This window comes from Balaenoptera acutorostrata, chromosome 11, assembly GCF_949987535.1.
Source record: "Balaenoptera acutorostrata chromosome 11, mBalAcu1.1, whole genome shotgun sequence".
NCBI classification, from domain to species: Eukaryota; Metazoa; Chordata; class Mammalia; order Artiodactyla; family Balaenopteridae; genus Balaenoptera; species Balaenoptera acutorostrata.
Genome location: NC_080074.1, coordinates 28,408,916 through 28,431,430, shown reverse-complemented (window position 1 = coordinate 28,431,430; position 22,515 = coordinate 28,408,916). Strand labels below are relative to the sequence as shown.

Sequence of the window (22,515 nt, the reverse complement as noted above, 5' to 3'; positions counted from 1 at the left end):
AGGAAGGATGAGATCCATCTATGCAGTCTTTGTTTATTTATAACCCTAGTTGACCTAAATGTCAGCTAAGGTAGAGGATATTTACAAAGCCATAGGCAAATACAAAGTATTGTGTTAGTATATCAGCTAGCTATTGCTACATAACAACCACCCCAAACCTCAGTGGCTTAAAACAACAAACAGGTATTGTTTCTTATAAATCTGTGTGTCCATTGAGGATCAGTTGATCCAGGCTGGGCTCAGCTAGGTAGTTCACTCCACGTGTCCCTCATCCTTTTCATGGAACCAAATTTCTACCCAGGGCATGTTCTTGTGGTGAGGGGAGAGGTTCAAGAGGATAAATGGAAACATGCAAGGCTTCTTGGACCCTGGGCTCTGTACCTTGTCTAATTCTACAGGCCAAAGCAAGTCACGTGGCTGAACTCAAGGGCAGGAAATTATGTGTCACCAACAGTGGGAGAACACTTAAGTATTATATGGCAAAGTGTTTGGATGCAAGGGTTGGTGAAGAAAGGGGCTTTTAATGGAAGTCTTCCACAGGTGTGAACCAGAATAAAGCTCTAAAAGGACACCTAATTCAGATGTGTCAGAGAAAGTGAAAAAGAGAGTAGTGTCAGAAAAAGATGATGTTGTTTAGAGTCAGTCATGCAGAGTCTAATAGGGTGTTTAGGAATTTTGTTCTTTACCCTAAGAGCAGTGTGAAACCACTGAATGGATTGATATGATCATATGGATACAGGGTAGACATGAGAGTTAGATGAGAGTGGATTCCAGCAGAACAATTAGAATGTTCAGGTATGAGAGGTTAGTAGGTTAGGCTCTGATGAAGGCAGTGGAGTTAGAAGGAAGTGTCTCGGTTCAAGAGATATTTAGGAGGTACCATCACCTAGACTTTGTGAATAGTAGACCACCAGGGGAGAGGGGAAGGAAGTTGTCAAGAAGGACTTCTGAACTTATGGCTTCCACCGTTAGGTGGCAAATGGTTCCATTCTCTGATCTAGGTAACCTTGGAGGGGAGAAGGGGATATGGGTAGGTGGAGTGTAAGTTTGAACATGTTGAATTTGAGGACCTATGGAACATCTGAGTGGATATTTTGAGTGGATAGTTGACTAGAGAAAGCATCGTGGATGGAGATTATATATATCTGAGAGTCTTTAATCAAGGAATGCTTCCTAGAGCAGGTAAAGTCTGTCCAGCTTTGTGTGTAAGATGGAGTTAGCAGATATAAAGGCTAACTGATGGGACACACCAAGCCTTTTGCAAAAGATGACAAACAGGTGATTTTTATTGACCTGCAGAATCTTTGTGGGGCAATAACAGAAATAGTCGTAAAAGATGCAAAGGGAAAACTTGGTCAGAGGGCTTGAGGCCTTAAAAAGCTCTGTGTGGTTCAGTATGTCACAATCACATACTACAAAATAGTGGAAGGTTACTGAAAATCACAGCAGGGAATCAGAGGAGAAGTAATTTAGATATCTTGGTATCTGGTAATGACCCTGAATTATCCAGTATTGTTTTTATCAGGACTTAGTACGATACTTGGCATGTAGTAGGCAATGTTTGTTGAATGAATAAATGAAAGGCTAAGTAACTATAAACAATATGTTTAATAAACATTCATGCATTACTGCTAAAAAGAAGTAATTTTGCATCAGCCGCAGACCACTCAATCTATACTTTTTTAATCAAAAGTTCACCAGAAGCATGAATTTTTGGTAAACAGCTAACCGTCTTTGGCACGAAGATCCTCTGTCTGCCTGTCTTTTGCTCCCTCTCTCTCTCTCCTTCCTGTCACTGCAGTCTTTTCAGCAGTCATTTGTTCAAAGGGCTCAGGTGGCTACTTCCCAGGCCTTGTAGTCAGATAGTGTAAGGTAAAGGGCTCTGCATGAGGCCCTGATGTCCATTGAGGAGCTGGGGGCCTCACCTCAAAAACTTATTTAAACTTTATTTAAAACATACTTAAACTTATTTAATTTAGGCCTTTAATATGCCTATGAGATGGTATAAACCAGGGGCTAGCAGACTATAGCCTATGGCCCAAATTCGGCCCACTCCCTGTTTTTGTAAATAAAGTTGTGTTGGAACGCAGCCACGTCTATTCATTTAAATACGGTCCGTGGCTGCTTTCACACTGCAACCACAGAACTGAGTGGCCACTACAGAGACCATATGGCTCACAGAGCCTGAAATATTTACTCTCTGGCACTTTATAGAGAAGGTTTGCTGACCCTGGTATGTTCAGTTAAGAAATGCTTGCCTCTGTGGCTGTCAGTCAATCACAGCAACTTTTTTTTTTCCTTGCAGCCCTTTTGCAAAAATTTTTCTTTTAATACAGTGTTTTAACACATGACCTGACAATTGGGCAGGCTTATATAAGTGAGAAGGGCCCAATCTCCTCTCATTTCCGAAATCAGCTCAGTGTTGACTTTGATTCCAGGTTTTTCTTTGTGGACTTTTTTTCTTATTGTTGTTCCCTCTGCCTATATATAACATTCCAGTGAATTAACACTCATTCTAAACCTTTTTCTCCAATCACCAAACTATGCCTCCTGGAAAACAGTCTTTACAATTCATTCTTACTAAAGTGTGAAGGACTTCAGGCTTAAGGCATATCCACACTCATCTTTCCAAGTAGAGCAGTGTATTTATCCCCTTTGGGTTTCCCTACACCTCATAAATGCCTCCATCATAGTATCTAAAACACTGTATTGTATTTCTTTCACATCCGTCTCCTTTCAGAAACAAGATCTTCCTGAGGGCAGAGACCACTTATTTACCCTTCATCTCAGCAGCTATTACTCAGCTAGAGTCTGTCTCCAGAATACTTACTGAAGGAAAGGATGCGTGGAAAGATGATAGGCAGGCTGCCTGGCTTATAGTGTTACTTATCTGTCCCTGATGTATTTGAATTTTAACACAGGACATGACTTGAAACCGAGCAGTGAAGCCGTGTTAGTGGAATTTTAAACATCAGGAAGCGAGTGGGGGGATTTTGTGGGTAGGGACACCTTCCTGGCAGCCCTTAAAATCGATAATCACAGAAAACTGTCTCACCTAACTTTTTAGTCAGCCCTGAAACTGAGAAAGGAAATGTACATACTGTTACATCTATGAGAACAGACTAGCCTTCCAGTGCTCAAAAGAAATAGGAAAGAAAACCTAAATACATCCAAAACATGAAAACAAAATGACAAGGAAGAGACCAGACAAAAACACTGAATGCCAGTAAAGCGCTTTCCAAAGCCAGATTTATCTGGAGTTACCCTGGAGGGTTGGGGTGGGGGGTTGCAGCACGGCATGGTGTTAGAATTACTGGAATCAGACTCCCTGGTTTTGAATTCTATCTCTACTTCTCTGGCAGCGTGACCTTGGGCAAGGCTGTGAACAACTCAAAACCTCAAAGGCTTCATCTGTGAAGTGGAGATACAAATACAGTTGACCCTTCAACAGCACAGGGGTTAGGGATGCTGACCCTCTGTGCAGTCAAAAATTTGCATATAACTTTATGGTCTGCCTTCCTTATCTAAGGTTCAGTACCCAGTGGATTCAACCAACCACGGATGATGTAGTACTGTAGTATTTCATGAAAAAACAAATCTGCGTGTAAGTGGACCTCCTCAGTTCAAACCTGTGTTGTTCAAGGGTCAATAGTAGTACCCATCCAATAGGCTTTTTTTTTTTTTTTTTTAAAGATTTATCACTTTTTTTTTTTTTTTTTTTTAATCTTTTATTTATTATTTATTTTTGGCTGTGTTGGGTCTTCGTTTCTGTGTGAGGGCTTTCTCTAGTTGTGGCAAGCGGGGGCCACTCTTCATCGCGGTGCGCGGGCCTCTCACTGTCGCGGCCTCTCTTGTTGCGGAGCACAGGCTCCAGACGCGCAGGCTCAGTAGTTGTGGCTCACGGGCCTAGTTGCTCCGCGGCATGTGGGATCTTCCCAGACCAGGGCTCGAACCCGTGTCCCCTGCATTAGCAGGCAGATTCTCAACCACTGCGCCACCAGGGAAGCCCCAATAGGCTTTTGATATGATAAATCATGTAACTTAAATATTACCTTTTTTTAAGAAACTATCATTCATTCATTCATTCATTTATTCATTTAGCACTTCCTGTATGCAAGTCACTGACTTATTCTTTCTAAAATATTCTGACCCTAGAGTGAAATGATCGATCACAGGAAGCTCATCTAATGTGTCTAAATGTTAGATTCAATACAATGTTAAATCCTCCCCAGACTTTTACCTAAAACCTGTTGTGTAGCTAGCACTGTCTGTAAACTCTAAGTAACGCCATAGGGGGAGAAGGCCCTGTCTCAACTGTTGAGCTTAAAAGCTTATTAGAAAGTTACTAACTAATGATTAATAGATGGCATATTGGTTATTTTGTTTGTTTGCTTGCTTTATTTAAATCTCAGCTCTCCATAGCATCATATTTTATTGTGTTGCTTTCTTTTTTTCCTCCAATTGTATTGAGATATAATTGACATAGAACATTATATAAGTTTAAGGTGTACAGCATAATGATCTGAAATATGTATATATTGCAAAATGATCACCACAATAAGTTTAGTTAACATCCATCACCACACATAGTTACAGTTTTTTCCCTTGTGATGAGATACAGGAATACTGTTAATTAGTCGGAAGAGGAGACTGCAGCCTCAGGGCATCAGGGAAGCCTTCTTGATCCGGGCATGGCTGGAGGCTAGAGTGGGAACTGGCACCTTCCTTTCACATCAGGAACCATGTAGTATTCTTGCACTGGCATCAGCTTCCCCAGAATGTAAACTCCATGACAGCAGGAGTTGTGCCTGTTTTGTTCATTGCTGTATCCCTAGTGTCTAGAATACTACCCAGCACATAGTAGATGTTCAGTGAAAGTGTAAGGAAGAAAAAAGGAAGTGCATTTGTTGGTTAGTTAGGTTAGGTCAAGCCTGGTAGGGGAAATTGTATGATCCCTTTTTGGAAGTTTTCTCCTCCAGCTATTTGTTTATCTCTCTCTAGCTCTTTTCAACCTCCCCCATCTTCCTAATCTGTTTTGTGTTCATCTCTTGAGTGTGCGTTGGGTTGTTGGGGATTTGTACAAGTATGGTTTGATCCCACTGGGTAGTATTTTGACTCTTAATCCAGAGAAGGCAGTAGCCTCGAAAGACGGCGAGAGTTCTAGAAAGTTACCAGTATCAGCAGCTACCCTGGTGCTCTGAACACGTGTGTGTTAATAACCATTACTGATTGAGCCCAAGATGTCACAGCATGGTGTGTTTTCCATGCAGTTGGAACTCCAAAGACTGTCTCTGTTTCTGTGTTCAAACTGTGTCGGGATGGGTCCCATTTGTTCACTCCACATTCATGAAGTGTCCACTCTGTGCCAGACCTTGGACAGTAAGCTAGAGGCTCCCCATTCGTCCTCCCTTCTCCATTGGATTTTCAGCAAATGGAACATTTTGGTAGAAAATGGGCATTTATAATCAAAGGAAAGTTCCTAACAATCTTGTGAGACTCATAATGAAAAAATATTTCCCAGATTTAACCAAGAAAGCTACAGTTCCATAAAGTGGCAGTTGAATTGTCATTTCTCTGTTGATTATTTCTTAAAAGGTATTTTTTTTAAAGATTGTTACTGATTCTTAATTGGCTCTTCCTGTATGATCAACTCAGTTATAAGCAAGCATTCCCATTTGCACTATATCTCTACCATAGGGTAGAACACTATGGTTCCTAAAATAGAACACCTACTTTCTCTAGTCACACAATTACTGGAAAACCGCCTGCTGGAAAAGGTACATTTACCATGAATTTCACTATCAGATAAGGAATGAGGCCTGATAAGCTTGCCTGATAAAAAAAAAACCATTGGGTTATCTTACTATTGTCAGTCTACAGCAGTGAAATTGAAAAAATATTAGAATAAAAAACTCAATTGTACTTTTTATTAAGGTAAAAAAAAAAAACCATTGAGCAACATTCACAGCAGAGGGGAAGGATTAGGCTGTGCCTTATCCAAACACTAGTACCTTCAATAAGATTTTTACTCCATTAAGACACACATATCACTATAGGGCAGTTGCAAACCTCCCTCCCCATATTCTCTAGTATCTTTGTTATTTTCCTTTAAAATTTGCACCTGGGAATTACAGCCCAGTAGTCCTTGGCTTAAGCTCCCTGCACAGAAGGAATCTTTTTTTTTTTACTTGCAACTTTTTTTATTTTTTAATTTTATTGGAGTATAGTTGATTTACAATATTTTGTTAGTTTCAGGTGTACAGCAAAGTGATTCAGTTATACATATACATATATTCATCCTTTTTCGGATTCTCTTCTCATATAGGTTATCACAGAATATAGAGTAGAGTTCCCTGTGCTATACAGTAGGTCCTTGCTAGTTATTTATCTTATACATAGTGTGGTGTGTGTATGTTAAACCCAAGGAATCTTTTCTTAAAAAAATGCAAATGATATATTTGTCATATTTCTGAAGGAGGAGCTTTAATTATTCATCTTCAAACATTTCTGCCAAGATAAAGGTCATCACGTAATTACTGCCCCACCCACTGGCGGGGAAGATAAGAGCAAACGTAAACCCTCGATTCATAGATCATGAGGGATGGAAAGGGTCTCACTCAAAGTTGCTTTCCACATAAAGAAACTGAGGCCCTGGGAAGCGACATGCCAAGGTCACACGTAATGAAGGTCAGAGTTGGGAATCGCAGTCCTAAGTCAGGTGCCCTTGCCATTCAATTGCATCGCCCCCTTCACTCGTCTCCTGTGGCTGTCGTAATAAATTACCACTAACTGGTGGCTTAAAAACAACAGAAGTTTATGCTCTGAGAATTCTGGGAGCCACAAGTCCAAAATCAAGGTGTCAGCAGAGCCACCCTCCCTCTCAAAGCTGTAGGGGAGGACCTTTCCTTGCTTCTTCATGCAGGCGTTCCTGGGCTATGGCTGTGTTACTTTAATCTCTGCCTCTGTCTTCACGTGGCCTTCTCTCCTATTTATGTCTCTTCTCTAAGTATCTCTTATAAGTACGCAGGTCATGGGATTTAGAGCCCACTCAGATAATCCAAAATAGCTTCATCTTGAGATCTTTTATTTAATTACATCTGCAAAGACTCCTTTTACAAATAAGATCACATTCACAGGCTCCAGGAGTGAAGAGATGGACATATATTGGGGCGGGGGGCGGGGGGCAGGGGTTTCCATTCAACCCACTACACACCCTCTTTTATCTAAAGTAATAACCACCATTATATCAATTTCAAAAAACGCTTAGTGCTTTGAAATGGTTTGTAGTATCTTTTTCTCTCCTTCCATTTACAAGTCTTTCTGGAGTCAGACTTGGGTATTTGAATTGAATTCTTGCTCTGTTGTTCACTAACAATGAGACCTTAAGTGAGTTCCTGTCCTTCTAAGCTTCAGTTTCCTCAGCTCTATAATGAGAACAGTAATTTCCACTTCATAGAGTACTTGTGAAAATCAATATGATAATGCATGTAAAGCTCTTAACAGAATGTCTAGTGAGAGCCGATGCTCAGGAAGTGCCAGCTGATTTTAAGTTAGAATAATATTCACCGTGACCAATCTGTTCTTTACAAAGTGTATGTATTTGAGGTCTACTGGGGGACACATTTTCCCCCCCGCCAGAAACTTTTCTGGCACCAACACGTGAGCACAAGCTCATTCCTGAGTGTGACGCATGAGTGTGTGGCCTGCTCAGCTGAGGGGGAGCATTCTCTGGATTCTCTAAATTGTTGCCGTCCCAGCCCACACCGTGGACCTTCGGATCTTCAGCGGAAGACAGAATAAGGAGAAATTCTGGTACCAGAAAGGAGACAAGATTATTCCGGCAACCATGGGACTAGTCCCTTCAGATCTGACCGGCCTGGGGCAGCGCAACTCAGGGTTAGTGGAAGTGTGGTTGTGTTTGGGTTTGTGGGGGCAGTGGGGTGGCTGGCAAGCCAGAGAGGGCTGCGAAGTCTGGGTCAGGCACCCCGTTAGTTATACAACCTCCTGGGTCCAGAATTTTGTCCTGAAACAAAGAACCAGAATAGCCAAGCATTGAACCAAAAACCAAAAAAAAAAAGTGTTTCCCATGGATGTTTGTTTAGTGTGCTTTTTCAAACAAATAAAGGGTAGCAAGAAGCTATACTGTAGTTACACAGTGACAATGGCCTGCCAGCCACACCCCAAACATTTTGCAGTTATTATCAGCTCATTCCTTAGTGTAATCTCCCTCTGAGGAAATTAGGTACCAAAAAATTCTCTTCCCCACCCTCTTCACACAGGATGCCATGACCCCATGCACATACCATTTTGTTTGGGGGAGGGAGATAAAAAGTCTGAATTTATTACAGTGATTGCTTCCAGTGGATAATCAATCCAGAACTGGATACAGTGATCCTTTGTGCATGCCATGTCTTATGAGAAGCAGTCCTTTTAGAATAGCAAAAATAAAATACCAGTTTGGAACCACCAACACCCCTCCCCCCAAGAGACCTAAATGCAAAGTCATTCTGAATTCATTGCAACTATTTGCATTAATATCACTAATCCAATGATCTGAGCAACCCTGGCTGACACAAGCATGGGATCCTGTGCAGAGTGCCCAGAAATCTAGTCTGCTGCCAGGCATGGGTGATGCAAGGGCAGGTTTTCTGCACCAGTTCATGTCTCTTCATGTTAGTATGTGCAGATGTTCTTTCTTGTTGTTTTCCTAGGTTTCCATATGGTTATAACTGTAATTCTTGATATTTTTATTAACCAGTGCCCTCTTCTGATGAACATAAGAATGTCATCAGAGCTTCTGTTATGCCCTTCCAGGGGCATGCCCCCCTTTCCAGAATGAGCATCACTGGGTTTTGAACACCAGGGCAACAAAGCCAAGGTCATGGCTCAAGCACTATGCAAGCTAGTTGTCTTCCCGATGCTCCATATGTGCACATTGAACTCCAAAACCTGCCCTATGTGCTCCCAAATGGATGCCTCATGTCAGAAGGTAGCCCAGACAAGGAAGAAATGGATAGGCGTAACTTAATCACCTTTAAAGGCTGTGAGGGGGACTCAAATTGCACTTTGTGTATTGTATATGCATATAATTATACATTTATGATCCAGAATGGAAAAGCAAATTCATTTGAGGACTATCTGGATATCATTTTATAGGTCAACATAGTTATTCATTCAACAAGCTTATCCAATTACCTATTCTATGTCAGGTTCTATAATTGGTGCTTAGACTCTATGATATATAAGACACAGCATGAGCCTTCAATGAAATCATTATAAAGAGGCAAGGTGGGAGTAGGGAGGGAGAGAATTGGCTCTCTCTGAGCAGATCAGAAAAGACTTCTGGAGGGAGAGCATCTAAGTGGGAATTTAGAGATGAATATGAGTGTGTCAGGCTCAGTGGAGAGAGGCAGGCAGATGGAAACTACCTGAGCCAAGGCATGGAGGCATGAAGTGCAGGGTGAATTTAAAGAACAGTGAGTAGCTAGCTATTACTGGAGTACACATTCTGCAGGAGCTCACGTCAGGAAAGGAGAGCAATGGATGACTCAGTGTGTACAGGTTTGGTTATTCATTTACTGAACAAATACTTATTGAGCCCTTACTAAACACAGGGATTTAGACCAGGAGGTAGGAACTTAGGATAAAAGGCGAGGAGATAAGACATGAATCTGCAAAACTACCTTATAAAGATAGTTTTATAAGATACTTTCCTCGAGGGAGGACAACATCAGAAGAGTCTTTTATTCATTGGTGTTCATCAGTAACAGTGGATTGAATACTAAATGGGCACCCACCAACACAAATTATAAGACATGCTTCTTGCAAGGAAGGAGGTAGCAGTCTAGTGGAATAAACAGACACATAAATAGAACATGATATCATAATATATTCAACAACCGACATAATCACATTTATTGACAGCTTAATAAATTCCAGACATGGATCTAAGCACTTTATGTTGATCAGTTGATCCTGACACAAGAAGTAGGTATGATTATTGTCTACATTTCACAGATGGCAGTCAGGGCCAGGGAGGTTACTTGCTCAATCAAGGTCACACAGCTAAGATTAAAATCCAGGCAATTTGACTCCACATTCTTAACCACTGCTCCAGAGAACTGTAGAAGCATGGAAGAGAAACATGTAAACCAGCCTAGAGGAGGCCGGGGAAGGCTAATTCTTCTACTCCACCATTGGTTATGGCCTCTCTGAGGTCCCCAGGGAATATAAAGATAGCTTATAGACTCATGCCAAATTCATAATAGTTATCAGATTGTGTACCATCTAGAGTTGAAGCTCAAAAGAGTAAACTTTTTTCCCAAAGTTTACCTAGCTTACATTTCTCATTCAAATTACTGTACTTTTCCCAGTCCCCTCTATCCCCATAAATACCAAATCTCATTGTATGCTTCCAGGGTCTTTATCAAGAGAAGTATAAAGTTTACAGGGAAGCTTCTAATATTTCTTTTCAGGGGACTTCTTGGGGCTCCCAGTAGTTTATGTTACCGAATACCTTTTGCATAGCACTGTGAAGATTCCTGGCTGGATTTGTATACTGTTCATTCATTATGTATCAGTTCCAATGTCCTGTTTGCAAAATGAAGAAACTAGAATTGTATTTCTCATTCAAATTACTGTAACTTTTCCAACTCCCACCTAATTCAGCCCCCTCTATCCTCATAACCACCATGGACATCAGGTTGGCAAATAACAAGAAAGGGAGAGTTGTGAGAAGTTGTACAATTTTATTACACACCTCATCATAAATAGATGGTGAAAAAGTCAAATAAGAGTGCAGAATGCTGAAAGATGATATTCTTGGAGAAGGAAGTCCAGGATGAGGAGATCTGTGTCAGTTAAGACAGCATTTGTCTGCATGTAACAACCCAACTAGAACAACCTAAGCAAATAAAGGATGTTTCTCTTATAACCAGAGCCCAGGCCAGGACAGATGTCGGCATCCTGCCAGGCTCCTTCTGTTTTCCTGTTCTGCTGTTATCTTTGCAAGATCACAGGTATACTTTCAGGTATCAAGCCATATTCATGACAACAAGAAGGGCAAAGGGCAAAAGGTAAATGGAAGAAGCTAGCCACCTCTGTCCCCTTTGAAAATTTTTTCCCAGAAGCCACACCCTGCAACTTCCATTTAAATCTTGTTGGCCAGATTTGTGTCACACGGCCTCCGCTAGCTGCAGGGGAGTCAGGGCTTGTCAGTGCATTAACTCGGCACATGCCACCCCCAACAAAGCAGGGTTTTGATAATAATAAAAGTGGAGAGCATGCATGCTGGCTGGGCAGCTAGCAGTGCCTGCAACATTACTCTAAAATTCTCCAATAAAAAAAACAAAGAGAAGAACAGAGGCAAGTCAAAACAGATTTTAAAATCCCAGGAAATGCAGCTAATTGAATAAATCTGAGCCTGATTTTATCTAAGTTATTCCTGTAAAGTTACTTAGATAATCCATAGCCCTAAATCTCATGGGATGAATAGGAGTTAGACAGGTTCAGAGAGGGCAGAGAGAGGGCAGAGCATTCCCAGCTAAGTCACTGACGTGTGAAACATTTTGTGTGGGAAATTACAATCCATTCCCTGTTTCCAGAGAATAAATTGCAAAGTAAAGAATATTAGGAAGGTAACTGGGCCAAATCGTGGAAGGCTTGTGTGTATGCTTTAAAAATGTGTTTATCTGAAGCCAGGAGGGACTAAGTCAGACTTACATTTTGGATAACTCACATTTAGTGACTGGGTGTGGGATGGAATCAAAACGATAAAGTGAAGAGGCAACTGGGTTACTACAGATGGAAGATGCTGAGGGCCTGATCTAGTGGGGCTGCAGGGCAGTGCACCAATATGAAGGAATATTTCTTTGAGCATCAGGGAAGACTTCTTAGAGGAAGCAGCCTTTTAAAACTGAAAATTAACTTCGTTTTAGGCCTCCAGCATCTATCTGCAGAGTCTGAGGCAGCCCTAGCTCACAGATTTTGTAGGAATTCATGAGACATAGGTTATTCACTATTTAGAAATTCCCATACAACTTGCCCTACTATTCATTGGTAAAATGATTTAAAATGTTTTTAGCAAAAGACTGAGAATTTGAAATAATCCTTAAAATCTAAAGGTAGGAAAGACCTATATCAAGGTACTTGTATTCTCAAAATCTGTTGTTCTCCAACTCTGATGAGTATCTAGGGAACTGGGTAAAACTACGGATGCAGATGCCCACCTTCAGACCTACTGGATCATAATCCAAAAGGTGGGACTTGGGGACAAGTAGTATAATTCCACAGGGTATTCTAATATATATCAAGCTTTGGTCAACAGCATGTTAGGCCTGACAGGACATGACCAGGACCCCAACACCAGACATATTGATAGGAAGAAGGACATGAGAGCCAAGAATATTCAATTATGAGGCAAGAGATGAAGGTGCAGGCAGAAAGGCCATCACTCCTGCAGAAGGTCAGAAGCATGGCACTTGGCTACAAAGCATGGAGGAGTTACACTATAGGCAGGTGGGAAAGTGGAAGGGTCAGAGAGGAAGGACTGGCCTAGGGAGACTAACGGTGCTCCAGGGATGGCCTCTTTGTTGGAGGAGGAAGCTGCATGGCAGTGACCCAAATCATAATATCCAAAGGGATATGACTGACCCAGACTCTGAACTTTCAAGGCAGTTCCATAGCTATACTTTTTTTTTTTTAATTATTTATTTATTTTTATTTTTGGCTGTGTTGGGTCTTCGTTTCTGTGTGAGAGCTTTCTCTAGTTGCGGCGAGCGGGGGCCACTCTTCATCGTGGTGCGCGGGCCTCTCACTATCGCGGCCTCTCTTGTTGCGGAGCACAGGCTCCAGACGCGCAGGCTCAGTAGTTGTGGCTCACGGGCCTAGTTGCTCCGCGGCATGTAGGATCTTCCCAGACCAGGGCTCGAACCTGTGTCCCCTGCATTGGCAGGCAGATTCTCAACCACTGCACCACCAGGGAAGCCCCATAGCTATACTTTTTGTTGGAGACAAAATTCCTTTGTATGTAAAGTAACCTATATGCTAAGCTATTTGTTGATGAAAAGAGAATTTTGAGGTTACATTGGTCAGTAAATAGAAGGAATTGCATCTCTCATTCTCAGAATAGACTAACGGAATATCTGAACAGCTATTATGGGGAAGCTCTGAAAATCCTTACAATTCGATGCAATCATTCCTTACGCATTTTGTTCCTTAGTGATCACAGAGCAAATGCCCAGTGGCTTTGGAGCTACTCCCCACTGTGTCTGATGTCAGGCATTTATTTTGTGAACATCCAACAGACAGGAAGTTTACTGAAATAGGGTGGAAGAAAGGAGAAGGTAGATAGGCCTGTTTGCTAAGCTTTTCCAACAACAGTTCTCATTTTTCTCTAGGAAAAACAAAAGGGCTGCCTTCACACAACCGGCCTCCAATATCTAGGGGTGTCGTGGCCATGGCCGTGCCCACGCATCCTGTTCCCTCTGAGGCCATGTTCAAAATTTGCAAAGACTCTTGTGTTTAAGGGCTTTCTCCTAGTGTCCTCCTGAGTCAGAACATATCCAGTATGTTTATGTTGACACTTCCAGGCGAGCTATTCTGCTTTGGATTAGTCAAAATCATGAACAGTCAATAAGGCCCAAAAAGGTGTCAGACATGGGGCGGTGTGTGGGTCGTCACAGCCCTCCGTGCCTGGAGCCTGGAGTGGCCTCCTGAAAAAGCAGGCATTAATCGGGCTGCCAGCAGTCACTTCCGAGTGCCCATGCATGGGCATGTAAGCTGTTAAGCTCTCTCCTTCCATCTCTTAAACACAGATTCTACGAGCACAGGAGGAGTTCTGTGGTGCTCAACTTATCTGGACTTGAGGTGTTCCCCGGGGACCTTCTGGTGTCAGATGGAGCTGCCGATTACCTGTGCCACCCGCTTCTGCTGCTGAATTCAGGTCCTGTCCATTCAGCATACTTATATTACATACCTGCTGTGGGATGGGTGTTATAATAAGTGCAAAGGGTATTTTCAGAATATTTAATGACTAGTAGAACGTGGGCACTGACACATTAGAACAGATGTCTCACCAATTAGGACAAGCATCAGCCATGAGTTACTGGAACCAGCTGAATACCGCTCTCGGTATTGGGCATTCCACTTACAGAGATGGATAAGGAGATGGATAAGGTATAGACCTTTCCTCAAAAGGTCCTCTTGTCAAATAATATACCCCACGTCTAGGACCTGGAACAGGTACACCAGTGACGGTGACCATCCTGGAGCAGAGTGCCCTCTCTGGGCTGGTGGGCAGTGTCGCTGTCATTGCTGTAATGCCACCCCCCACCCTGTCCTGGCCTTCAGCCTCGCACTGGTATCTTCTAACCACGGTGGTACCGTGTGGAGGCAGCGGGCCCAGTGACGGCAGATTACTGTTAGAGCAGATTAGAGAGAGGCGGCCTTAGGGATGAATCTGCATTTTGGACTGAGTTGTGAAAGAAAAGAACAACTGCGGTGTTCAGGACACATTCCCATGATTCCGATGGTAGCCTTTGAGAGCTAAAAGGAGACTTCAAGATCATCATCCATCCTGGTAGTTTTTAAACTGGTTTTGTTCTTAGCAGAGCTCTTTTTACAAAAGAATACTTACTTGGAAATCCAGTCTATAAAACAGATCCAGGTGGAGTTGTAGTGCTTGAAAATGGGGCAGGTCCCAAAGACTCACCTCCAAGGCATCCCTAGAAGCCCAGGATAGCCTGTGACAACACACATGGAAAACCACCAAGCTCTTTCCTCATTCACATATGTGCCAAGTGAGACCCAGAAAGGAGAAGTGGCCTAGCCATGGTGCCAGCTGGTTTGTGTCAGAGGAATGGGATCGAGACTCCTGACGCCTGACCCTGTATACGCTCCACCAGCCTGCATCAACCACCCATTACACAGGCAGCTGTAGTCTTCCGTGTGTGGAAGTCAGAAGCCACCAGTGAAAAAAGCATAACTAACATTTGTATAGCTCTTCACTCTTTATAGAGCCCTTTCACATCTACTGTCCTATATGACACAACAATCCAAATGCCCAAATGAACGAACCAAGAGGGAATTAAGTGATCTACTCAAGGACAGGCCCCTAGAAATTAGAGCTCGTTCTAAACACAGCATAACCTTAAGAGGTTAGTACATGTTCTGTGATGCTTTGCAAATGCTCTAAACTGGTTAAAAACTAAAGCAGTACTTCTCAAATACTGGTCCCAGACTAACAGCTTCAGCATTGCCTGGGAAATTCTGGCGTCCCATGCCACACCTTCTGAATTAGAAACTCTGGGGGTGGGTCCCAGCAATCTGTTTTTTAATAAGCCCCCCCAGGTGATTCTGATACCGGCTAAAGTTTGAGAACCAGCATGCTAAGGAGCAAGGTCATAATAGCTGCATGATGTTCTTTGTTAAGTTCTCTGCTAGGCATGTGTGCCTGGCATCACAGTAGATACCACGTAATAAAAGATACGCAACATTCTTCACCATATCCCTCCATGCCCTCTTCTCTAGGAGTTTAGAACAGAGTTCTCATGTCCCCATCATGGTCTAATGCAGTGCTTCTCAAGCTCTGATGTGCATATGAGTCACCTAGAGATACTGTTGAAATATAGATTCTGATTCAGCAAAACTTAATATTTAATAAAGATAATAAAAGATTAGGGATTCAATAGAGACACATTTAAATTTTCTTCTGAATACTTGTGAAGATTTCCCAAGGCCCTAAAATTACCCCTAAAGTTAGAAAAGCAGAGGAGAGAAATTTGCTAAGACAAGAGACCCCAATTATTGCAGTTCAAATTGTACATAATAATTTGCCACCAGGCATTTGAAGCCTAAGAGAGGTAAGCAGATTTGTCTCTGAGGGAGGTTCCACCTAATCGCCCCTTTACAAAGGTCAATAAGGTGGTCCGAATGAGCAGGATAATCGGTTGGATTCCAGGATTCCAGTGGGAAAAGTCCCTCAAGCACAGTCTGTTTTTAGTAAATGCTGCTCAGGTAATTGCTTTCATCTGATGGAAGTATTATGCAGAGTCTCCTGATAAACTAGTAGAAACAGAGATGAACCTTTAAAACATCCATTTTGTGTACTGAGTTATCAGAACATCTCACCAAAACCTAAGAGATGATTCCCACGTTTTTCTGGGTAGCATTAGAGATTGATGCAAATGACATACAAATCAAGAATCTACAATCTAATCTCTTTACTTCCTGATCATCAAAAGAATGAGTTACTGAATAATGACTTCCTTTTCAACTTAAAGCAACTCCTAAGGAGTATGTGGATGGTGGCCAATAGAGATTATAAGCCCCCAACCTAAAGATTGGTGACATGGGTTGATGTCCCCCTATTTCAGGAATCTGCACTCAACCACACCTGGGGATTATCAGGTCGATGCAGTCTCTGAGTCTCAAGTTTGGTCAGGCTATTGAAGTTGCATATGCTGGGGTGGTTTCCAGTATAAAAATAAAGTCCTTTCAGCCCTAAAGTCCTGTGACTCTGTCTTAAAAGAATACTCAACATTTTATTGCACTTTATAGATTTCTCCAAGAATGAAGGGGGAAAAGGAGGCTGAAACAGGACAATATCACCATAAGGTAGCAATAGTACACCAGCCTTTCAGTTGGAACATCGCTTCGTTTACTCATCTGCATAAATATAAATATTCATCCTGTGCATTCTCAAGAGAAGGAGAATTAAAGCAGGGCAAATGCTGTTTGGCTCATTTGAAAAGCAGATTTTGTAAAGCACTCCATTGATCTGTCAGTAGTTACTCAAAGTACTAATATATCTTCTTTAATTTCACCCACCAGAATCCAAAAAGCCAAGATGGCCTTTCTCCAAGAGAGGAGTGGTGAGTATTGTGCATTGTCATTTTTGTTTTAATTAAGCCTCCAGTAGCTAGGAAAGTAAGAAATGGCTAAAGAGCCTCTTCATCCCACTTTATCTTTTCATGACAGCAGATGGCACGTGAAGTTTAAATTGTATCATCACATTCATAGTAGTGGATACAGAACTTGCCAAATGATGCCACTTTGTGCAGTGATACAGTGCTAATTGCCAGTGGTTAATGAGCTCTGCAAGAAAACAAAGCAATCCTAATATTGCAGTGCCTTACAGCTCCAAATTTATAACTTGACACAGTGTAGGAAACAGCTCACTCGATGAAGAAAACTTGCACAAGCGTATGCCCCAGTTTGCAGTCAGTGCCCAGTATACTGGGAACATTGAAAAATTAATGAGATAATACAGAAACAGATTCCACAAACACGCTTCTGTTTCTGGGAAAGCCAGTTGGATTAGACCTAGTGGGTTTTCTTTAAATTCATTCTTGCACCCTCAATTATTGAAGAGTTATAAATTGAAATCAGTAGTGCCTGATTCTTTCTTGCCTAGGTCAGGAGTTAGCCACAGTGAAGCCTTTCTCGCAAGCATGCTGGGGGCAGAGGGGAGGAGTGTTCCTCGCTTCTGGAGTGAGGAGGAAGGAGAAGGACTGACTGTGTTCTCCCCACAGTACCTACACGCCACAGCCAGCAGCACCAAGAGGGCCTTAGGAGTAGTTACTGCCCTTCCTTCTGTTAAAAATCTGCCCACATGGCCTCTGCAGTTGGCCATCAGTTATCGACATCTACCTTGGAGGTTCTGTGGATGCACACACATTGATACTTAACTACTGTAGCTAAATTAAAAGCCCTCTGAGGTTTCAATCCCAGCTGCTCCATGTACTGCCCTGTGACCTTGGCCACATGAATCCATGTCTCTCTCAGCTTCAAGTCCTTCCCTGTAAAAAGTAGGTGGTAATAGTGGCAGCCTCTTAGGATGGTTGTGACAAGTGAGTCAAATAATGCGTGTGAGCAGGGCGCCTGAGACGGTCATTACTGGCCATATTATTGTTAGTGTTGTTCATAACCAGGGCTTGGAAAACTGTGTGTTCCCATAATCAAGTATAGGAGTGACTTTCACATTATTTTTTCAAGGGTAAAAAAATGGTTTGAGTGTCTCACTCCCCTTGGGCTGCTGTAAAATACCACAGACTGGGTGGCTGAAGCAACCAGTATTTATCTCTCACACATCTGGAGGCTGGGAAGTCCAGGATTGGGGTGCCAGCATGGTCGGGTTTTGGTGAGAGCTCTTTTCCTGGCTTACCGATGGCCGTCTTCTCGCTGCATCCTCACATGGTGTAGAGAGAGCTCTGGTGTCTCTTCCTCTTCTTATAAGGGTACTAATCTCATTGTGAGGGCCCCACCCTCATGACCTCATCTATGTGTAACTACTTTCCAGTGGTTTCACCTCCAAATACCACTGTGGGGTTAGGGCTTTAACATATGGATTTTGGGGGGGACAGAAACATTCAGTCCATAGGGACACAGTCTAAACATTACAAGTTGCAAATCATAAACTGTTAGTAAAACTATGATACCATTGTCACCAGGGGTGTTGCTCACCAGTCTTTCTCATTTTGCCCCTCTTTAGGGACATGATTTGACTGTTTTCCTGGCAGATCTGAGACAGGGCCTGTGGTGCAGCCTCTCTAGGGATCCTTCCTTCCTTCCTGCCTCCCTCCCTCCCTTCCTTCCTTCCTTATTTAATATCTTTATTGGAGTATAATTGCTTTACAATGTTGTGTTACTTTCTGCTGTACAACAAAGTAAATCAGCTATATATATACATATATCCCCATATCTCCTCCCTCTTGTGTCTCCCTCCCACCCTCCCTATCCCACCCCTCTAGGTGATCACAAAGCACCGAGCTGATCTCCCTGTGCTATGCAGCTGCTTCCCACTAGCCATCCGTTTTACATCTGGTAGTGTGCATATGTCAGTGCTACTCTCTCACTTCGTCCCAGCTTCCCCGTCGCGTCCTCAAGTCTGTTCTCTACGTCTACATCTTTATTCCTGCCCTGCCACTAGGTTCATCAGTACTGTTTTTTTAGATTCCATATATGTGCATTAGCATCTGGTATTTGTTTTTCTCTTTCTGACTTACTTCACTCTGTATGACAGACTCTAGGTCCATCCACCTCATTACAAATAACTCAGTTTCATTCCTTTTTATGGCTGAGTAATATTCCATTGTATATATGTGCCACATCTTCTTTATCCATTCATCTGTTGATGGACACTTAGGTTGCTTCCATGTCCTGGCTATTGTAAATAGAGCTGCAGTGAACATTGTGGTACATGACTGTTTTTGAATTATGTTTTTCTCAGGGTATATGCCCAGTAGTGGGATTGCTGGGTCGTATGGTAGTTCTATTTTCAGTTTTTTAAGGAACCTCCATACTGTTCTCCATAGTGGCTGTATCAATTTACATTCCCACCAACAGTGCAAGCGGGTTCCCTTTTCTCCACCTTCTCTCCAGCATTTATTGTTTGTAGATTTTTTGATGATGGCCATTCTGACCTGTGTGAGATGATATCTCATTGTAGTTTTGATTTGCATTTCTCTAATGATTAATGATGTTGAGCATTCTTTCGTGTTTGTTGGCAATCTGTATATCTTCTTTGGAGAAATGTCTATTTAGGTGTTCTGCCCATGTTTGGATTGGGTTGTTTGTTTTTTTGATATTGAGCTGCATGAGCTGCTTGTATATTTTTCCTTCCTCATTTAAATGAAAGCAGGGTCAGTTGTCAGTCGGGTCTAGGGTCTTAGGAGAAGGGGCACCTCCCACCAGCTCTCCCGAGGGCTCCTCCAGAGCAGGAAGCTAGAACGTGCTTTCAGAAGGGAAGACTTACCTAAGGAAGGGTAAGGGTAAAAACCTACAAGTTTTTGTGATGCATCTATTTTTTTCCGCATAAAGAAGTAATTTGTTCCACATGTATCGGGTGACTATATGTGCCAAACACTGGACTAGATACCTAAGATTCCAATATGCTCATTTTCAGCTCACAGTTGAGAAGGTCAGACTGACATGTAAATTGGAAAAAAATGTGATAAATGGCTTGCACAATGTTGGAGGTGGGTAGGCAGTGGTGGAGATACACAAAGACAGAACAATCAGTGAAATGACAAAATGTTTCAGCAAATGTTCTCAGTAATGAAAGGAGACTCATTTCTTGAAGGCTCACTTTTACAAGGACACAATGTCTGGTCCCCTTAAAAATCAGTGTCTACTCACTCCTTCATCTTTTAGTTTTATTTATCAAGCAGTTCATATCTATTGATATATAAATGATAATCCACATCAATATCAAGCAGTACCATATTGTAATATGTTTCCCCAATCTATCACAGATTTTTCCTTTCCTTACCTTTCTTTCTTCACTCCTTCCTTTCTTCTCAACCATTAATAACAGTATTTGTAATAAAAGCAAACACATATATAATTTTTACCACGTTATCAGGCATTGTTTCTGTTTATGTGTTTCTGTTTATGTATGTCACAGCTTACATATGTTAACTCATTAATTCTGAAAACAACCCACCAAGGTAGGTAACATTATTATCCCCATTTTGCAAATGGGGAAACTGAGGTTCAGAGAGGTTGAATAGCTTGCCTGAGGTCACACAGCTCTTAAGCAGCAGAGTGGGCATTTGTCCCAGCAGTCCCAGGCAGTCTGGCTCTGAGTCTGTTTTAGCCCTAATATTGAATTGCTTCTCCAGCTGAGGGGCTCCATAACCAGACCTGGACACTCCTCCCTCCTTTATCTCATCAGAGCTCTCAGAGATCTTGTCTCTTCTCACCAATTCAAAGCCAATTCAAGGTCAACCACTACAGAATCCATCTATTCTCATACAGTCAGCCCTCTGTATCTGTACATTCTGCATCCTTGAATTCAACCAACTACAAATGAAAAATATTTGAAAAAAAATTCCAGAAATTTCCAAAAAGCAAAACTTGAATTTGCCATCCACCAGCAACAATTTACACAGAATTTACATTGCATTATATATTACAAGTAATCTAGAGATGATTTAAACTATATGGGAGGATGTATGTGGATTATATGCAAATCCATTTTATAAATGGGACTTTAGCATCTGTGGATTTTGGTATACGAAGAGGTCCTGGAACCAATCCTGCTAGGATACTGAGGGACGACTGTATATCCATTTTACTCCAGTTCCATGTCACCAGTGCCTACTACAAATTTCCATTCCACACGCCTCTTAGTTATTAAATTTGAGGCCCCAGAGTTAACCTTGGCTTCTTTTCTTTATCCTCCATATCCTCTTAGATACCCTTCACATCTTCTCATTGCCTCTCCTAGTCAATGCCACCATAGTGGAAGCAGCACAGGTTCCAACAAAGGGTCTGTAACTCTAATGAGTTAATGTTTCCTCCAAGAGGACTGTCCGCTCCCATCTCACTATCATATCCACCAAGCACTTTGGCCAGGAGGTCGTTCAGACCCTTGGAAAGCCACGGTGAGTGTCCTTCAAGACAGAGGGCTGGCGCCCCCTTTCCCACAGCTCCAGTTCCTCTTCCATTGCCTCAGCTTCTTTATTTTCCAACTGGCTGCTGATTTTTAATTTCCACAACATGCAGTCACTGTGGTTTCAGACATCAACAAAAGGAATACGTCCCAGCTGCTGTAGGAGGTCCCCAACCAGTTCCAAGATTCCTCTGCTACTGTGAAGCCTATAAGTCTCTAGTAAGTTTCTTCTTTCAGTGCCGTAGCCCTAGCAGAGAAGTCAGCCACAGCCCTTCAGCACTTTCTGAACCGATTGCGGGGTCTCCTTTCAGACACACAGGGAGCTGCCTCCCCACAACAGATAAGCTGTGCCTTCTCTGGCTCCTTAACCTAAAGTCGGAAAACGCCCACCAAACTGCTTAGATCCACGCCAGCGTCATGAGCCCTGAGGCAGTAGAACAAGTTGAAAAATGATTTGTGCTGAATATTCATTTGAAATGCAGCCAAGTTGACTTTAGAAAGCCTCACACTTCGTTATTTGATAGCTTCTTCCTGGTTTAGTTGGTAAAATGAGGTCTTTAAGCAGGTAATTCATGATGTTGCACCAGGATATTGAATGAGTCCAAAAAAATTGAAAGGTCATGATAAAGTTTCAAAAGCAAGTTACAAAAGGATGTATAAATATGACACCAGTAAAAATTAATTATAAATACAATCAGAAAAAGGCTTTTGGTAGTTACCCCGGGGGGAGGAAGGGGCAGTGGAGATTACAGGTAACTTTGTGTAACTTTTTTTCTTTGTGGTTTTCTCAAATTTTCTATAATAACCATATATTACCTTTGTAATCCAATTTTTTAACTAATATTATTTAAAATAAAAATTATAACAAAAATGAGTCAGTGGTTCCATCCTAAGGAAACTAGAGTTTCTAGCATATCCTGGTATTCTCCAGCTGTGAATTACCGTGTTAAGAAGTTGCTTTACGGTGTTAAGAAGTTGCCCACTCCAGAGTCAGAGTTGGTACGCGATAAATATGAGTCAAAGCTCAGGGGCAGGAAGGGGGAGTTAAGTGGGAGGGAAGGGGCGCGCTATGCACACGCAGGCTTTCCCGGGGGCTGGAACATGGGCAGGGGCACTTGTGC

The 22,515-nt window shown here is 42.2% G+C and overlaps 1 protein-coding gene across 1 annotated transcript in view; it reads left to right on the top strand.

The window, feature by feature from the left end:
- The first annotated feature begins 7,763 nt into the window (after positions 1 to 7,763).
- LOC103019970 (pleckstrin homology domain-containing family G member 7) overlaps positions 7,764 to 22,515 on the top strand; it is a 69,382-nt gene continuing 54,630 nt past the window's right edge. Inside the window, exons 1-3 of the mRNA XM_007165899.2 lie at positions 7,764 to 7,896; positions 13,815 to 13,942; positions 16,831 to 16,871. Of these exons, the coding sequence (XP_007165961.1) occupies positions 7,847 to 7,896; positions 13,815 to 13,942; positions 16,831 to 16,871 (219 nt within the window). The 5' untranslated portion in view covers positions 7,764 to 7,846. The remainder of the gene's footprint in view (positions 7,897 to 13,814; positions 13,943 to 16,830; positions 16,872 to 22,515) is intronic.